This window comes from Paramacrobiotus metropolitanus, unplaced genomic scaffold, assembly GCF_019649055.1.
Source record: "Paramacrobiotus metropolitanus isolate TYO unplaced genomic scaffold, Prichtersi_v1.0 Parri_scaffold0000045, whole genome shotgun sequence".
Classification (NCBI taxonomy): domain Eukaryota; kingdom Metazoa; phylum Tardigrada; class Eutardigrada; order Parachela; family Macrobiotidae; genus Paramacrobiotus; species Paramacrobiotus metropolitanus.
In genome coordinates, this window is record NW_026570265.1 from 304,978 (window position 1) to 321,425 (window position 16,448).

General features: G+C 40.1%; 3 protein-coding genes across 4 annotated transcripts; 2 read left to right on the forward strand and 1 right to left on the reverse strand.

Moving 5' to 3' along the window:
• Positions 1-52: 52 nt before the first annotated feature.
• On the reverse strand, positions 53-4,443 carry LOC129591369 (elongator complex protein 6-like). Its single transcript, XM_055487006.1, has 4 exons — positions 4,026-4,443; positions 3,692-3,895; positions 2,800-3,510; positions 53-415 (listed from the first exon to the last, which is right to left on the reverse strand). The coding sequence occupies exons 2-4, from the start codon at positions 3,701-3,703 to the stop codon at positions 296-298; spliced, it is 843 nt and encodes a 280-aa protein (XP_055342981.1). The 5' UTR covers positions 3,704-3,895; positions 4,026-4,443; the 3' UTR covers positions 53-295.
• On the forward strand, positions 1,048-2,637 carry LOC129591368 (uncharacterized). Its single transcript, XM_055487005.1, has one exon. It carries the CDS (start codon positions 1,127-1,129, stop codon positions 2,015-2,017), a length of 891 nt encoding a protein of 296 aa, XP_055342980.1. The 5' UTR covers positions 1,048-1,126; the 3' UTR covers positions 2,018-2,637.
• LOC129591364 (silk gland factor 3-like) lies at positions 3,783-11,083 on the forward strand. 2 transcript variants are annotated; one of them, XM_055487002.1, is made up of 6 exons: positions 3,783-4,078; positions 8,299-9,142; positions 9,267-9,281; positions 9,510-9,651; positions 9,718-9,938; positions 10,715-11,083. In XM_055487002.1, exons 2-6 carry the CDS (start codon positions 8,410-8,412, stop codon positions 10,786-10,788), a joined length of 1,185 nt encoding a protein of 394 aa, XP_055342977.1. In that variant the 5' UTR covers positions 3,783-4,078; positions 8,299-8,409; the 3' UTR covers positions 10,789-11,083. The 2 variants fall into 2 exon arrangements, with proteins under 2 accessions (XP_055342977.1, XP_055342976.1); XM_055487001.1 differs by lacking the exon at positions 3,783-4,078 and having other exon boundaries at positions 7,541-9,142.
• The last annotated feature ends 5,365 nt before the right edge of the window (positions 11,084-16,448 follow it).

Here is a 16,448-nt window from a genome sequence, read left to right on the forward strand (position 1 = left end):
ACACACTCAGCGCACGGAGAGGCGTGCGCCAAACGAAATTCTGTTCAACAGCAAAAAAATTTAATCCAATCAATTAATATCGCAGACATGTCATTAGGAAAAATTAAGCGATTAATAAATGCACAGTATCATATTTCAATTACACACTAAGCCAAAATTCTGGTAGCATAACAACACCTTGCTTTGGAAAGAGCTTATGAATCAAAGTACTGCTGGTCGAAAACGTAAGAAAAAAATTAATAATACCTCTAAAAAATGCGACAACAAGAACAATCAGGGTAATCGACATCACAAATCACAACGTTCCATGGGATGTTCCTGGAGCAAAAAACTGTATCCGACGCTCTTGAACTTTGTACTGCAGGATTTTATTAGTTTCGCATAAACTGCCGGGCTTGCGAACATAAATGCGGAGCTGTAACAACAATCCTGATTAAATTCCAAAACTTGCAATTGATAACGTTGACATAACTTTATAATGTCGACATATCTGTACTATTAATCAGAAAGTTATTTCGACGCACCGTGTCGACACTCAACATGGAAAGTTTTTTTATATACTCGGTTTGTTTTCGCGTTTCATGTTCCGTAGAAGTACTGTTCGAGTATGAATTTTTTTTATGTGCATCATGGAACATTGGAACTGGATAAAAATCGCTTCGTGAAGCGCTTTTCATCTAGCAGTCGCAAATCTATAAATCAAAGAAATACCATTGCACGTATACTGTTTTCGCAATTACAACTTTTAGATCTTCTGTTTCACACGATTAAATAAAGGTCAGTGCTATGCGCCCCGACAATCGGGGCGCAAAGCAAAACGGCTGTGCGCCCCGATCGGGGCGCGAAGTAAATTGGCTGTGCGCCCGGTCAGGACGCGAAGTAAATTGGCTTTGCGCCCCGAATTTTCGAATTTGCGCCCGAATTTTCTACGCCAGTAATTATCACGTAATACACTGTGCAATGGGTATTATAATGTTTCCGGAGAGACAGGTGACCTTGAAAGCACATAAACGCATGAACTACAGGACATGTTGATCAGAACAGAAATACGAAAATATCCAATAAACGAGGAACTCAACATGAATATTATTGCTTAAACTGTAATTTGCGTACTAATTATTCAATCATGGAAATTTGCGCAATCGATCCAGGCCCAGAAATGCAGTTTGAAACTCTACGGGATCTAGAAACATATATGGAGGCATATATGGCGAGAACAAACCAGCTGTTCATCAAAGGAAAGAGGACAGATATACTCCGTCCTTCAGACCGATTTTATATCACCCATCGGTATTCCGGCTGCAGGTGGGCTCTTCACCGACGCCGTCATCTGCGCTTACTTGGCAATAACACCACTAACCGCATCGAGAGATTTTTCGCAATGGTGAAGGCCGTTATGCGCGGACAAGGGCGCAGGGTCATTAAACGGATGCATCTTGCTGAATGTATTGAAATGGTACTGGCGGCAGTTAATTCAAAGGTTACTCTATCGGACTACGGAGAATACATGAATAACGCAAAGAGATTAATCATGCACGACTTTCCGGATGTCAAAGTGGGAGAGATGGTCGGCAGACTGTTGACTAATTTTGCCGCTTTGGTGGTGAAAGAACAGTACAAGTTGCTGGCCAGAGAATTCTATACCACAGTATCAACTGGCGCGGATACTTACGAAACCAAACATAAAAAAACCGGAAAAGTGTATCAAATAATTTGCAATCCGGACAGTGGGGAAATGTGCTGCAACTGCTATGTTTCCTGCATGTTTGGCTTACCATGCCGGCATGTGCTTGCAGCAAGGCGGTTCCAAAGTATGCACACATTTGATATTAAAGACTGTCTTCCGAGATGGCAGCGATTGTCATCAGAAAGCTCCGGAGAACAGGTTGACCTTTATCACGACGTTGTGCTTGACGCATTAAGTGGTCACATGGATGAGAACGAAGAAAACCCTGAAGTCGAAAACAAGACAGGAACCAACAGACAAGAAACTGTCTCGTCCGGCAGCCAAGTTTAATGAAGCCTTCAGAATTCTGTCGAAGATCTTTCATCTGTTGTCGCAGCGCAGAATTCAGAAAGATACCAGTATATTTTGCAACAACTGCAGCGTGCCTTGGACCACCTTGATCAAGGGTATTTGTTCCGCGTGTTACCGGTAGTTGAGACGGCGTCAGTGTCCTGTCAGACAGATTTAACTGGAAAAATTGTTGATAATCCTGTGCAGTTACTGGAAGAAAATGCACAAAAAGAGACAGAAAAAAGTCCAAGAAGGAGTTTACCTGAATTTAAACTGTTTCGCGATGCCAGAAATGAACGCGGTCGACCACCAAAAAGCGGCTTAGGATTTTATCGAATTATAAAGAGGAAACAGAATTCCGACAATGGCTGAAACAAATAATCGAAACTGAAATAGTATCAAAACCGCCAAAGAAACGTGGACGATTTACGCACGAAACCAACAAACCGGAAACACCGAAAATGACGCTTTCGGCTGAACAAGCTGCTAATTTGCGAGTTTCTTTGAACTGCCCGCTAAAAGATGATCTTGAAGAGATGAACGGTGTACCATTTTAGTACCTTATTAGAAGATTTCAGTAAATTTTGTAATTGGTTTTACCTGTATTTTGCAAACCCATTAAATTCGGGGCCTGGACGGTTTTCGTTTCCACATAAAATTCGGGGCGCACAGCCAAATTATTTCGCGTCCTGACCGGGCGCACAGCCAGTTTACTTCGCGCCCCGATCGGGGCGCACAGCCATTTCGTTAAATAAATCCACATTAATATTGTATATACCAACCTCGCCGTCCAATGCTGAAGATAAACCACTTCGAAGACCGTATGTCTCCAAATTCCATTCAGCATAATGGAAAAGAAAATTGCGCAGTTCAACATCGGTCTCCAGATCCTCTGATGCACTGGTATAAAGGACTAAGCATCCGTCTTCTACCAAGGAATGCAGAGAATGCACAAAGGCGATGACTGTTTTTAATTCACAGCCCAAATCCAAAATCAAGCTCAGATCCTCGATAACAATGCAAGGGGGACGGTCCGGGTATTTGGCTCGCATTTCAGCAATCACCAGCGAAATAGCTCGGAAAACAGTGTGTAAAAGAGGAGCAGGATGTTCCCCTAATAAATGCATAGGAGATGGTTGGCCAGTACATTCGGTGCCAGTGCAACTCTTGGTTTCCATCATTCTTATGGTGGATACGCTCGTGAAATCCGGATCGTGAGCGCTATAGTACCGAAGCAGTCCGGAGCTGACATAATTTTGAAGGGAAAATCCGCACTTCGTGGTTATTATCTTAGAGTGAATGTATGCTTCGGAAAACGATAGGAAGCAGCACGGATGGCTCTGTTTCAGAAATAAGGACAGAAAATGTAAAGGGACGAACGAGCCTTGGGCTCTGGGCACTGGCTTGCCGGAGTACTCTAAGTCGCAAATGGAAACCACACGGCCTAACAGACTATGGAGGTTTTTTTCATCGATGTCCAAATATGAATTCATCTGGGGGAACATTTTTAAATGAACAGCAAATACTGGTGCGAAAACCTTCAGTTCTGAGCACTTTGTAGTTTGTAGGTATGCGACATGCCCTGCTACTTGCTCCTTTATTACGATACTTTCGTCGTTTTACAACTTTTAATCAGGGCAGGAAAGCCAGCTGGCGAAATGTCGTTACACTCACCATACGACGCATACGTACTTATTTTATTGTGTTGCATGCTGGCCGTCTCCCGAGTGCGGTCCAATGCAGGTTCGGTTTAGAAATGTCACGGTGCTTGCAGTTGCGGTAGTGTTCAACTATTCGGAATATCTCTCCCACTTTTGTGTTTCCGTTCCAAATGGATCAACGGTTTCGAAGCCTAAAAAGGATGAGCGGTTTCGAAGCCTAAAAACAGAACAATGAATTATATGCGAACTACTGCGGTTTCCGTGACCTTCCCTGCTCGGCCTGTACCGCAGCTGCCCCTGCCTGGTCTTACGTATACGAATGTTGCTGCAAAAGAAGTTCTACGTACACGACAAAATGGACCAGCTGCAGGCCATTGTACGTCCGGCATGAAATGTTCCGGTGGGTTTTGCTTCAACGATTGTAATTACTGCTAAACAGCCAGTCCAAGTTTTTATCGAAAATTCTGAAGCAGAAGTACCGTATCTGCTAGATCCCGTTTACTTAAAGTCCCACATTTTGCGGACAATTTCGGTTCTGTAAGAGTTTATGACCGATTGGCTGACCCTACACCATAAAGCTATGGCAAAATACTAAGGTATTAATTTTGATTTCAGACATTGAGTTAAAACACTTAGAAGAACCCGTAGAACACGTAGAAGTAAAAAAGAATACTACATATGTTATAGGCTACGTATTTCCTGCGTTTTTTACTGCAGAGCTACTGAGTAAGGTTTTGTAGTGCGCAGGGCCGGACTCTGCAGCTCGTACTGTAAAAAAACACTCTGTGCCAGCTCGAGTACAGACATTTTACTGTACTTGTATATATCGATGGTTAATTACTGACTTACTGTTACAGGTATGCTTTCGATTTGCTTTGCGACAAAACCGCCCGAAATTTTTTATTGCTTACCATTATGATTAGCTATAGGAGTATATTAGTATTTATTTTTATTATTTATTTTTATTATTAGTATTTATTTTTATAGGAGTATATTAGTATTATTTACCGAGCCGACAGAGGTGCTGGAAATGACACTGCTGCAGTGTTGCTATACTGTAGCTAACACTACCAATCTTCAACAAGAAAGTCGCGATAATTCTGGTTCGGTAGATCGTTAACGCGTAATACTTGGGCCAAAACGATTATGAGTGAAGCGCAGAGGAAATTAAAAACTATACATCGCCGCAAGGTTGCATATTTTTCTAATTGCCAGCATAAAGTGCTGATATGTGTTTAGACGCATTAGTGGGCCTTTCTGAAAGGATTACAGTGCTTTAATACGTTAATGTACCTTAACGATTTCTTAGATGTGCTGAAATGCCTAAGTACTGCTGGCTCCGAGTCTAATTGATTTAATATTTGATAAACAGCAGTATCGCATAGTATTATTAATTCATTTCACACCTCTAACCAAAATATGTACCCACTACCAAGACCACGTACGCTGTCACACAATACCAACCAGTTAGCAACCCTAAACATGCAAAGATGGCATACAAGCGGCAACCGAAGTACTTACCAATAAGTCAGTGTTCTCGCCCAAAAGTTCCACAAATCACAAGTTGCATTTGAGCATTAAAAAGTTGCATTTGAGCAGCCAACATAATCAGACGGCTTATAAACTTATGCATCCTTAACTAGTATATAGCTTGAATAAGTATATGAAGGTTAATACGCTTTCACTGCTCTGACAATTAGAACCCGCGCGCAATTAAATTTAGCAGTTTTGTGTGGCTTTTTGTAAAACCGCTTTTATCAATTTTGTGTAAAATCAAATGCAAGTAAAAAATGTTATACTGACATCGTTGTATGGCAGCTCGATTTAATGTCGTAAGCATACGAGTATTGATACTTTTCCGAGATGTATTAATGATGTCGAATGGCCTCACCACGAAACTTCCCGCTGCGAACGAAAATGCCGACCACTTCCCTGCCTGGTCGACTGGACTGCATTTAACGAAAAAAAAAACTTAAGCAACTCAAATGTCGTATTCGAATTTACAACACTTCCTAGAAATATTTGTTTATAAGCAAATGTGTGATATTTTTAGGGCATAAGTTTTTAAAAGTTTACTTTGAAATTTGAAAAAAACTGGAACTTTGGTTTATTGCAAAACTTTATAATTACGCATGTGCGTTCATATGCATATTTTAAAGAAGAACTGTCCATATAGAACGACATTTTTGGTGCAACAGTTTGTGTTCAAGTTCTTGGATCTTTATACCCGTATTTCACTCATATCTTCCCAGCAAAATCTTGTATCTACATGTATGTATGTTTTGTAATTACAATATTATTTTAATAGTTCTCGACCTAGTAATGGTAGCAATCATACAAGTACGAACGACAGAACTTGCATACGTACGACGTTACTAAACAAAATAAAAATTAATTGTAATTAATTTTATGTTACAGATAGCGTACAGAACAATGTGAATATCAATTTCCTGGCACTATCTATCTGTATTTACAATTCAAGTACTTACTATGAATTGTAATTGATCGCATCATTTTAAAGTTCTTTGGGTGCTGTTTTGACTTAATATAGTTATTTACACACTACGAGTAGTAAAGCCGTCTCTGATTATGGATACTTCTACTGTCTTCGGGTTTGGTTCTTGCAGTGTGCCATACAAAAATTAAAAATTATTTGCTGGTGTTGCTGTAACTTCAAACAAATGCTATAAGTTAACAAAACGGTCATATATCACTTATGTGAAGTAAAAACTGGACAAACATAATATGTAAGTAAACAATTTTTTGTGGGAAATTGTTTACAATCAGTGGAATGAATTTGTGGACCCGGTTACATCAGGACACATTATGTAAAGGTCACTTATCAGACTTTAATTAATACGATGCCGTAATTAATTAACGTCAGCCAAAATACATCACCGCTTAATATTGCTGTAGTGGATGCACCTGTCTTAGGTCAAGCCTATCGTTCCCTTCAATAACAATTTGGAACAAAAGCTGCTGGTAACGGCGGGTAAACGTACTGGAGTGAGAACTTCGTTACTGAGGACACCTTCCCCGGAACTGAAAGACCAGTTATCTCCAGACTGCAGAATAAACACTAAAACTTACAAATAGTCCAACTACAACTGACTTTCTTGGCTTTAATAGCACGATTATCCAACAATATTCCTTCTCAAACCATTAGTGTGTACTTAATTAACAACTGGCGTTTGGTAAAAGAAGTTTAAAGGATATATTTTCTCATGTCATATTTGACCTTTCTGCTTTCAGTTGCCGTACTAGCGCTTTTTGTTGAACTGAGTGAATTTGATACCAAGTTTCTTAACTATCAAGGAATCTGTTCCACTCCAGCAAACACCAAAAGGTAGCCAATTTGTAGCTTACTGCGTCGGCTGTGCACGGTATTAATGTCACCGCTGCTGAGAAAACATGTCTCAAAAACTAGCACCTACATTATTTCCTGATCATGATAGTTCTTTGTGAAAGCTGGCAAGGATTTTAGCTGTCCAAAGATGATCAGAGATACTTGAACAAAACACCTCGAGGGCAATGAGTTTCTTCACCCGAAAGGAACGTTTAGTTGGACCGGCAACGCTAATGGTAGCTGGCACTTTTCTCTTTTGCCGTCGACGCACAGTAGCATGCCGACTGCGCGCAAGCCGACGGTCTACCTTTCATTTTGCTAGCAAAATGCTGTAACAAATTACTGAATTGTCCATAGCATCACTTCCATTGCTGCGGCGCCGCATGGGTCTTAACAAAACCGGTTTTGTTTCTGCGCCATAACTGGCTAGTATCAAAGAGTTACTATAGTACTTAGATAAACTTGCCGTGTTGTTCGGGCCGAAAGAAAAATCGATGGCAGTGATGGTACGCAATCCATCTTAAACCTTAACCAGGGCACACGCGCACGCCACTGCACTATGATCCGCCTGTTTATGGCCTTCACTGATTGTCAAGTGGTTAGAAATAATCCGTAATCCAATCATACACTGCACTTAAAGACCACCCCCTCGCTGTGATGCCACCCAAGTTTTGGTTTATGAAAAGGATTAGCTGGCACTGATGACGAACAAAACGCACCAATGATTGGATTGTCAGTCAAAATCTAGCTCGTACAAACGGCAAAGTTATACACTTGCCGCACATAACGGTTTGTATCATCGTACATATGCAATCGTTCTGCATCAGGCCAAAGAGAATTTGTAACGAGCGACATGGGGATACGCATACATTGAAGAAAATTATACACATGGTACAATTGCAATGTCACTGGTGCAGATAGAATATTTCGCGGCAAAACAAGTGTTATATACTGTCCAATGCTGCCGCGAGAACGATAGTGTCATTAAAAATTCTCGATGTTGCGTATTTTCAACTGCTTCCCATTCAGGACCCTTATAAACTGATTATCAACTCAAATATCGAATTGTTAAAGAGCCGTTGATATTTATACGTGCATGGTGGCCCGGTCTGGCCGGCAGCACGCGGTTTATATATTGGTTTATACTGGGACCGGAAGAAAGTGCGAAAACGGAATTTTAAATAATCATTTTGTGGTCTGATCTTGCATTTTAATTGGCTACTTACTTGACTGCTTCTAATCGGTGGAGCTAACTCACTTGACGATTCTTATAGCTGTCCTGTGCTGCTGCAGCCGCCGCTATCTGATTAATTATTATTCACTGGGCATTCGGCGCGGTGTGCATTGATAATAGCCGGATTACTTGATTGGGATTTCCTTATGTTATGTTAATGTCACCGTGCGCCATGGCCTCGTCGGCCGGATCCCCCGCGGGGGGATATATTCCTGTCTCGCGCACTAACTACAACGTCCCATCCGTAATGTCTGAACTGAAATATTCTGACATCAAATATCCGTCTTTTACATCTCCGTCGCCGCATTCCCATCCGGGTAACAATCTTAATGGGCATTCTTATTCAAGTGTACCCTCTTGGATTCCTAATGCTGATCCCAGTACATTACAATGGTCCATGAATGTTAGTGTTAGTGCGCCGGTTAACGGCAACGATATGTACTCCGGTCGGCAATTGCAACCATACTGGCCGACCAATTTCTCCAACACATCGCCTGTCAACGTTTCCCACACAACGACCAACATGGGAATGCCCGTGCAGTCCTGCTACAATACGACACCGCTGTCGTCGGGCCATCCGGGACATGCATCACCTTACAGTTTACCTCCCAGTCTGCAGCCGCAGAATCAGCCACAATCGCAGCCAAACGCACCCATACATCCGCATCTACAGAATTCCGCCTCGCCGCCGTCGTTAGGGCATTATGGGAATTACAATCCCGAACCCCCCCGAATGTTTTCGGGTTCGCCTAATTTGGGCAGCTGCCAGTTAAATGATGGATCTCTGTCGTCAGGAGAAGATCAGGAGCTCGTGGGTGACGCTCCGACATCGGAAGATCTGGAAGCCTTTGCTAAGCAGTTTAAACAGCGCCGGATAAAATTAGGTAGGCTGCCTGGCGCTATGCAGTATGCAAACTGGTCTCTATACTGTACTTAAAGAGATCAGTTTATCATTATTAATTTTTTAATCTGGTAATTGACAGTTGTCGTTTTTTCTGTTTACAACAGGATACACCCAAGCAGGTAAGCAAACTGGCCATCCAGTAAGGTTAAAGCGGTCGGCATGCCGTCGTGAGCATCCTTGCGAAAGGCACACACTGGTAGATTGTATTTCGGCATAAGAGCACAGCAACGGATCCGTCGAGCGCGGCGGCGGCGGCGCACGGCTGCTGTACAGTAGCCTATCATTCTCTATTGACATAACAATGACAAGTAGAAAGCCAACCGATATTTTTTCTCTGCCATCGACAGATGTCGGATTAGCCTTGGGAACACTTTATGGCAACGTCTTCAGTCAAACAACAATCTGCCGATTTGAGGCGCTGCAGCTTAGCCTGAAAAATATGTGCAAACTTCGGCCGTTATTAGCCAAATGGTTGGAGGAAGCCGATAGGTAATTTTTGGTTTGTTTCGACAACTTTTAAACAGAATTTCAGCTGAAGTATTGCATAAATTCTAGCGCGACCGGCTCTCCGAGTTCAATTGACAAGATAGCCGCACAAGGACGAAAGAGGAAGAAGCGCACCAGTATCGAAGTGACAGTTAAAGGAGCACTGGAAAATCACTTCCAAAAACGACCTAAACCAACTGCACAAGAGATATCAAGCCTTGCTGACAGCCTCCAACTTGAAAAGGAAGTTGTACGGGTGTGGTTTTGTAATCGCCGACAAAAGGAAAAACGTAAGCAGCACAAAGGTTGTTTGTAATGTTTGTATGCCATCGCGTAGCACTTCTTTCATTTTCCATAGTTTTGCCCAGCTTTCTTTAGAGAAAATAGTAAAGGCGTAAACTTTCATCGTAAGGAAAATTATTTTGTTTACCTACAGAAAATATCGGACTTGCTGTAGCAGTATTACATAGATTTTAATTCGTCGGAGCTCCTGCTTTATAACGAACAGAACCTACAGCTTAAATTTTTACCGTAGACGAGACAGAATGGTGACAGTTTTGAGGTTTAATTAATTCAGCTGCACTGGCTAATCAGCTGCCGTGATGCGAATTTGCATAACGATTTTACGATGTTTATTGTGTGCATTATAATGTAAACCGGTTTTTATTGACCATGACTGTTATGATTAGTGTTAAACTCTTTGTTACGCGAGGTAAACTATTTATGCTTATCACAATAAATAAGTGTGATCTTTATTTATATTTAACGCTTGCTGTATAGCATTACGATCTAGTTAGAACCAATTTTGCTGGGTTCATTATTAGGAAATAGGAACACTTCACTTGCAGCAGCATATTTTTCGCAATGCTTCCGAAAACCATAGTTAACTCAGATAACAACAATTTTCTGGTTAAATAGTCTTATGTCAGTTTTTCCAACAAAATATGCATAAGTATTATAACTGTTCGTGATGTTCAAAGTTTGTATGAACAGCTGGCAGCAATCTTTATCGGCTCCTAGACCTGGCTAATTGACGCAACTTACCTGTATTTTGTAACTTTCATAGGACACCATGAACACTCTCCGATAAATGAGCATTCACCTTCTCCTGGAGCTGCGAACAGTCCCCATCCCAATTAAGCAACTGTATTCAGATGTGTGAGCTCTAAATTTAGATGGCTTGGTGACCTTACAAGAGTACATTTTATGGTGCCGTTGTTGAGCGGTCCCGTGGATCCAGTCACTGTGACCTTTTGTTGCATACCGATGTGTCTCTCTGGTTTTCTGTCACACAAATTTAAATATGATATTCTCTTTATGATGTAATCATTGATGTTGTTGTCAGTAAAGTATTTGCAAAAAGATTTTTAAATTCCTTGTCTTAACCGCGTACGTTTGTTAACAGCGTCATAGTCAATAAATATTTTAGGTTGTCTGCTGTTCCAGTTCTCCTGTTTACCTGTTGGCTATAAGATCTTTTACCTAAACTGTAATACGAAGTACTATGAAAGCACCGTAAAGAAATGTATAACATTGTTATTTGCTATTTGTAATAGGCATGTTCCACTAACTGTGTTTATTTCAGTCGGCATTAAAAATAAATTATACATTCGTTCGTGCAGATGTAAATTAAATGGCAATTTTGACGCACCGCGACTTTTGTTACGAATAAGAAAAAATTGTGTTTCCAGTTACATATTACACTATAAATGCAAGAATCGAATGCAACTAAAACTGATAATCTTAACTGCGCTACGCTACATAGTGCACACGGATACACCGAACAATGGAGCACCTAAAATTGGTAGTAATAAACAACTACACGAAAGACTTTTATTTATCGTTTACGCTCTTCTACCGAGCAGTTTCGTCTGCTGCGCTCGCACAAAATCCCTCGAGCAGTGCTAGCTAGATAAAGGTCACAAGCGCTTAACGGCAGCTCACTATATCACTTTTTATGTGTTGAAGTGTGTTCGCCAAACCAACCATTGAATGGAAAACGCATTTTATGAGTACGCTTTATTGATTGATCGGCAGGATAACAAAAAAATGCCTGGCAGCTTTTGACTTGGACAATTAAAAGAAACGTGTCTGGGTTTTGTTTGCGCAGTTTCAACATTTACGACAAGAAAAAACTTAATTAAAACGCAGTATATTTCTCAATCTCGGCTATAATTATCTACAATTTAGGGTTTTGATGGTTATTGATAGCATTCATTATGTCCATCTGTTCTCTTCTTCGACTGTGCAGTGTGCAGTATGCGTAGCAGTTGCGAATATCAGTACGTAATACTATCTGTTTCACAGGGTATAATATTGTGCAGTAGTTGCAGAAGCCATATTGCTCTAATTTGTGATAACAAAAACAAACAATTATCGATTTTCAGTTGCAACCATAAAGTTTAAAAGAAACGCAAGCGCAAGCCTCCACTAGAATCCTGTTTTGTGAGATTTGAAATTACTTTTTCTTATTTTTTAAATGTAGTAGGCGGAATTTTATAAAGAGAATTTAGTATCCACAATAAGTCAAGCCGAAAATTTTACTAACTTTTACTGTAATATTAACGCTAGCAGTGATAATCAAACTTTTAGCTGCATGTAGTGTAAATTCCTAATGCTTCGGGTCAATACGATTAGTGGTGGCAGACAAGTCTGTAATTTTCTTAAATGATTGAATGAAAGATGTGGCTTGTTAACGATGTGTTTGTTGTGGATAATTAGATGCTGCTCCTGATGGGAGCGCGCACTGTCGATCACCATCAGGATAAATAAGGACACGCAGGAAGATTGAGCTAGATAGCGGAGGCCAACGCATTGGTCCATTCAGTGCGTTCTCACTACTCTCAAAGGGTGTCCTGACTTGCCCAGACTACACAGGCAGCACAATGTAAAATTAAGAGACGTCGACGCAGATAATACACTAGGCCAAATCAGGATACGAACGCAATCGACAGTCGAAATGCAGCCGCACAGTAGCACGAAGATATTAATATGATCGCTGACAAGTGGAAAGAAATACTACAAACGGCGCCATGGCAAAGTGTTTATTTACGCAGACGGTAGTTGGTTTAGTGGCAGTGATGCCTCATTTTAGGGATTAACATAGTGAATCAGGAAAATTGCGCTGTAAACGCACAGCTACCGGCCCAATTTGCAATATATTCAAACATGGTTGTATTGCTCGATTGTCTATAAATGCTGTAAGCAGCAACCAGCCAGTAAATCCACAGAGGATAACACTATACAGATTCGTACAACTCATTATCAAGTCGGCTGCTGAATTTTTAAGTGTAAAATGATATGTTGCAGAGAGTGAAAAGGTACTTACACTGGTACACAACGACAAGATTGCTGGCGTTTAATTATGTATTCTGTGGTTAGCAGTTGATACCCGTGTGCTTTCTTGCGGAATAACAGAGCCCTTTTCCTAGCGACGCTGCGCTACACTACTTGACCAGATGCTTTTTTAAAATTCTAAATTTTGTCAAAGTTTACATTAAGGTTTATTATTTTTGCGTCGCGCTCGTCGGATATAAGTGCCCAGTAGCTTGTGTCAAAAGGTCATGAACTGGAAACGAAAAACTGAGCAACCGCAACCTGCAAACTCTTTAGTGCGAACATTATAGGTATGGCATAGTTTCGTACATGATTCGATTAATACGAAGGAAATCACTGGAGAGTTATAATTAGTTTTCAGACAAATTATTTTGTGCGTAATGAATTTTCACTAAAAAATTCATTACGCATCACTAAAAAAATTATGCATGTATCCCATTCTGCGTTCACTTACTTCGAAGTTTGATAGATAACTAATTATTTTTTTAATCATAAAATCTATGATAATATAAGGTAACGCTTCACTTTCACCACATATGGTTAAAACGCTTTTTTTTATTAAAGATTTCTTGATTCAAGTAGTAACTTGAAATTAGTATTATAAACATTGAAAATTGTATAACTGCTTTTGTCTAGCCATAATAAAGCTATCACGGGGCTTATGAAAGAAAGTGTGGTTTTATTTTGTTCGCCAAAATATAGAAGTACGCCTTAAATAGAATCATGTCGCTGCTACGTCCACAGCGAGGAGAAGATTCGCAAAAGATGACCCGGGCACCATGTGCTTATGAGGCAATAGCGCGATCAATTAATTGATCTAAAATCAATACTATCTCGTAATTTCTAAGATTATTATCGGAACCCCGCAGCTCGGCACCCGCAGACGCAATTGTACTGGCTCGCATACAACAGGAAATCTCGAAATGAAATCTGGTTAAATAAGTGTGTACTTGAACCTATCGTCGTTGGACTTTAGCGAATGCTGACCGTCCTCCGAAGCAGTCGACAATAATCTTTAAAAAATCGTGCTCAAAGGATACTGAAAGCGTTTTATCTGACAACTGCGCTTCCCGAGTTTAATCAAAAATACCTGCTACAATAAAATTACCAAGATAACTGGAATAAGCACACTGAACCAGCGCATTTATATATACGTATACATGTAAGTAATACTAAAAAGATAGTTTCAGGCTTTATTACAAATGTCTGCAATGAATGTGCTTTTACTGATCAAGCGGTTAAGAAAGAAAAAATTGAAGGCACGAAAATGATGAACAATCCCACATTGTAGCTGAAGGTAAACTGAATTTGCCTTTTATCAAAAATATCTTTTGTAGGCAAATTTACCAGTGCTTAAAGGGTCTTAGAAGCGCGATTATGTGCTTTGAATTCAAAATGATAATGATACCCTATATCCATTTTGTGGATCGTTTAACACTGTCGAGGGTCAGTTATCTTCACCTTGATTTTACTCTTAAATCTTTACAAGCAGCTCTTCAAACTGTCGTCTCGATTGTGGCGGATCAAATGTATTTTTGAAATTCCTAAGCACGCAATCGGGTCGCCGTATTGTAAGTGCTGAGGAGGTGTAGAGTGGATATGTCAACAGTAAATCTTTGAACGGTAGCAAGAAAAGACTTTTTATTGCAAATCCGTAAAAGTACGTCGTTTTCGTAAAATGGCAAGGCTATTAACATCCATACAGCATTCTTTTTATTTTCAACTTGTATTACTACAGATACTGCAATATTATTAGGACATTCGTAATATTTATGCTTTCTTAAAAGGAACTGCTGTTTTCTATGTGCAGGCTTCAAACTTGCCAAATTATGCAGTCTATTTGTCATCGTTTTTCTTTTGATCATAAGTTCTTTCGTCGCGATTCTGCGTGAAGAAAAGTAATAATCACATTTTATCAGATATTATTTACTGGTTTCACCTACAAAATACATATAAAATAATTATCAAGATTTAATTATTAGACTAAAATTTAATTAAGGGGCAGTTAAAATTTATAAATAAGTGTGTCAAGTAAAATGTGGTTACCTCGCATTTGTATGTGCATCCGAATAGTTTTGTTTTACATATTCTTTGTACTAATTACTGTAAATTCATCACGATGCACCAGGAAAATCAGAAATTACTTGCACATCGGTTACAGGTGACCTTTCTCTTTCAGTTCTCATAATATTTTACCTTTAGCTGCGGAGCCGAACATTTGATAGACCGCAACCAGGCAGCGTTGTGTTATCCTTTAAGTTAGTATAATTGGATTGCGTCATTACAAATAGCGCAAGTGATTTCCGTTTGTTTATGAAATTCACTCAATGCTGTACTTGCACCTGGATCTCAGCAAATAAAATACGGTTGACAACGGTAGAATAATCAACAAACAGATCCCGCAATGTGGATCGCTTATCACTTATCCATATCTATATGTTCGTATGCGTAGTCTGAACAGGTAAGTGACTGTATTTGTAGCCATATAGCGCTAGTTGTGGCTGATTCTCCAAGTGACACATTTGTTTGTAGCATTAGTGGTACAAGTTTGGGCGGATATCGGTTTAGGGTAGCAGCATCCGTCATCTCATCTGGTTTGACACTCTTTTACGCCCTGATAAAGCTGTTACAAATTAGCTGGGTCTTGGTGCGTGTAATCTATAGAAGATTCCCACTTGGTACGGAATGATGAATGACAGTTGACAACGCGCGTGTCCCTAATGTGACTTCCCACTTGAGCACCCAATTTCCAGCACAAACACAGTAATGAGACACCAGTACCAAAATTTGTGTTTTCGTTAACAGTTGTAGCGTCTTATTTTTTTATAATTTGGTATTTCTTATTAGACAGAGAAATTCACTGCAGAATGAGCACACCACGAGACCAGTAATAGTTGTCAAAGTTTTATCAAAATTAAAATTTTTATTAGCATTATTTTGCATAAATGCGTTTTTCTTAAATTTTGCAATATGTACCTGCTGCATTATTTATTTTTCATTCGCATACACTGCCATACTGCAAAGGAACACAACTATTCAATACATGCAATATCGTAGACATAGTCAAACACTAAATTACTAAATACTCGTACGATAGTATTGATCATCCGCAAATTTATGACGCAGACATGCTGCAAAGCAGCAGGTGCAAAAAGGCCCGAATGCCGTTTACGAGTCAACCAGCCGATGAAATTATCCGAGCACAAGCAGAAGGATGAAAAATGGTTTGCCGGTCATGATAGTGGTCACAGATTTATGGCCCCCGCAGCATAAAGGATTATGACGTTATAGATAGAATAATATAGCGGGATGCAGGGGATGCGCAGGACGGTTCACGGATCCCTTTGTCGTAGTTATGGTTCATCTTTGATCTAGACTGATTCGTCTGATCGTTCCCCACCATCACAATTCCCGTTACATGCTTCATCACCCCGTCATAAACCAGTGAATTTATTTCATAAATC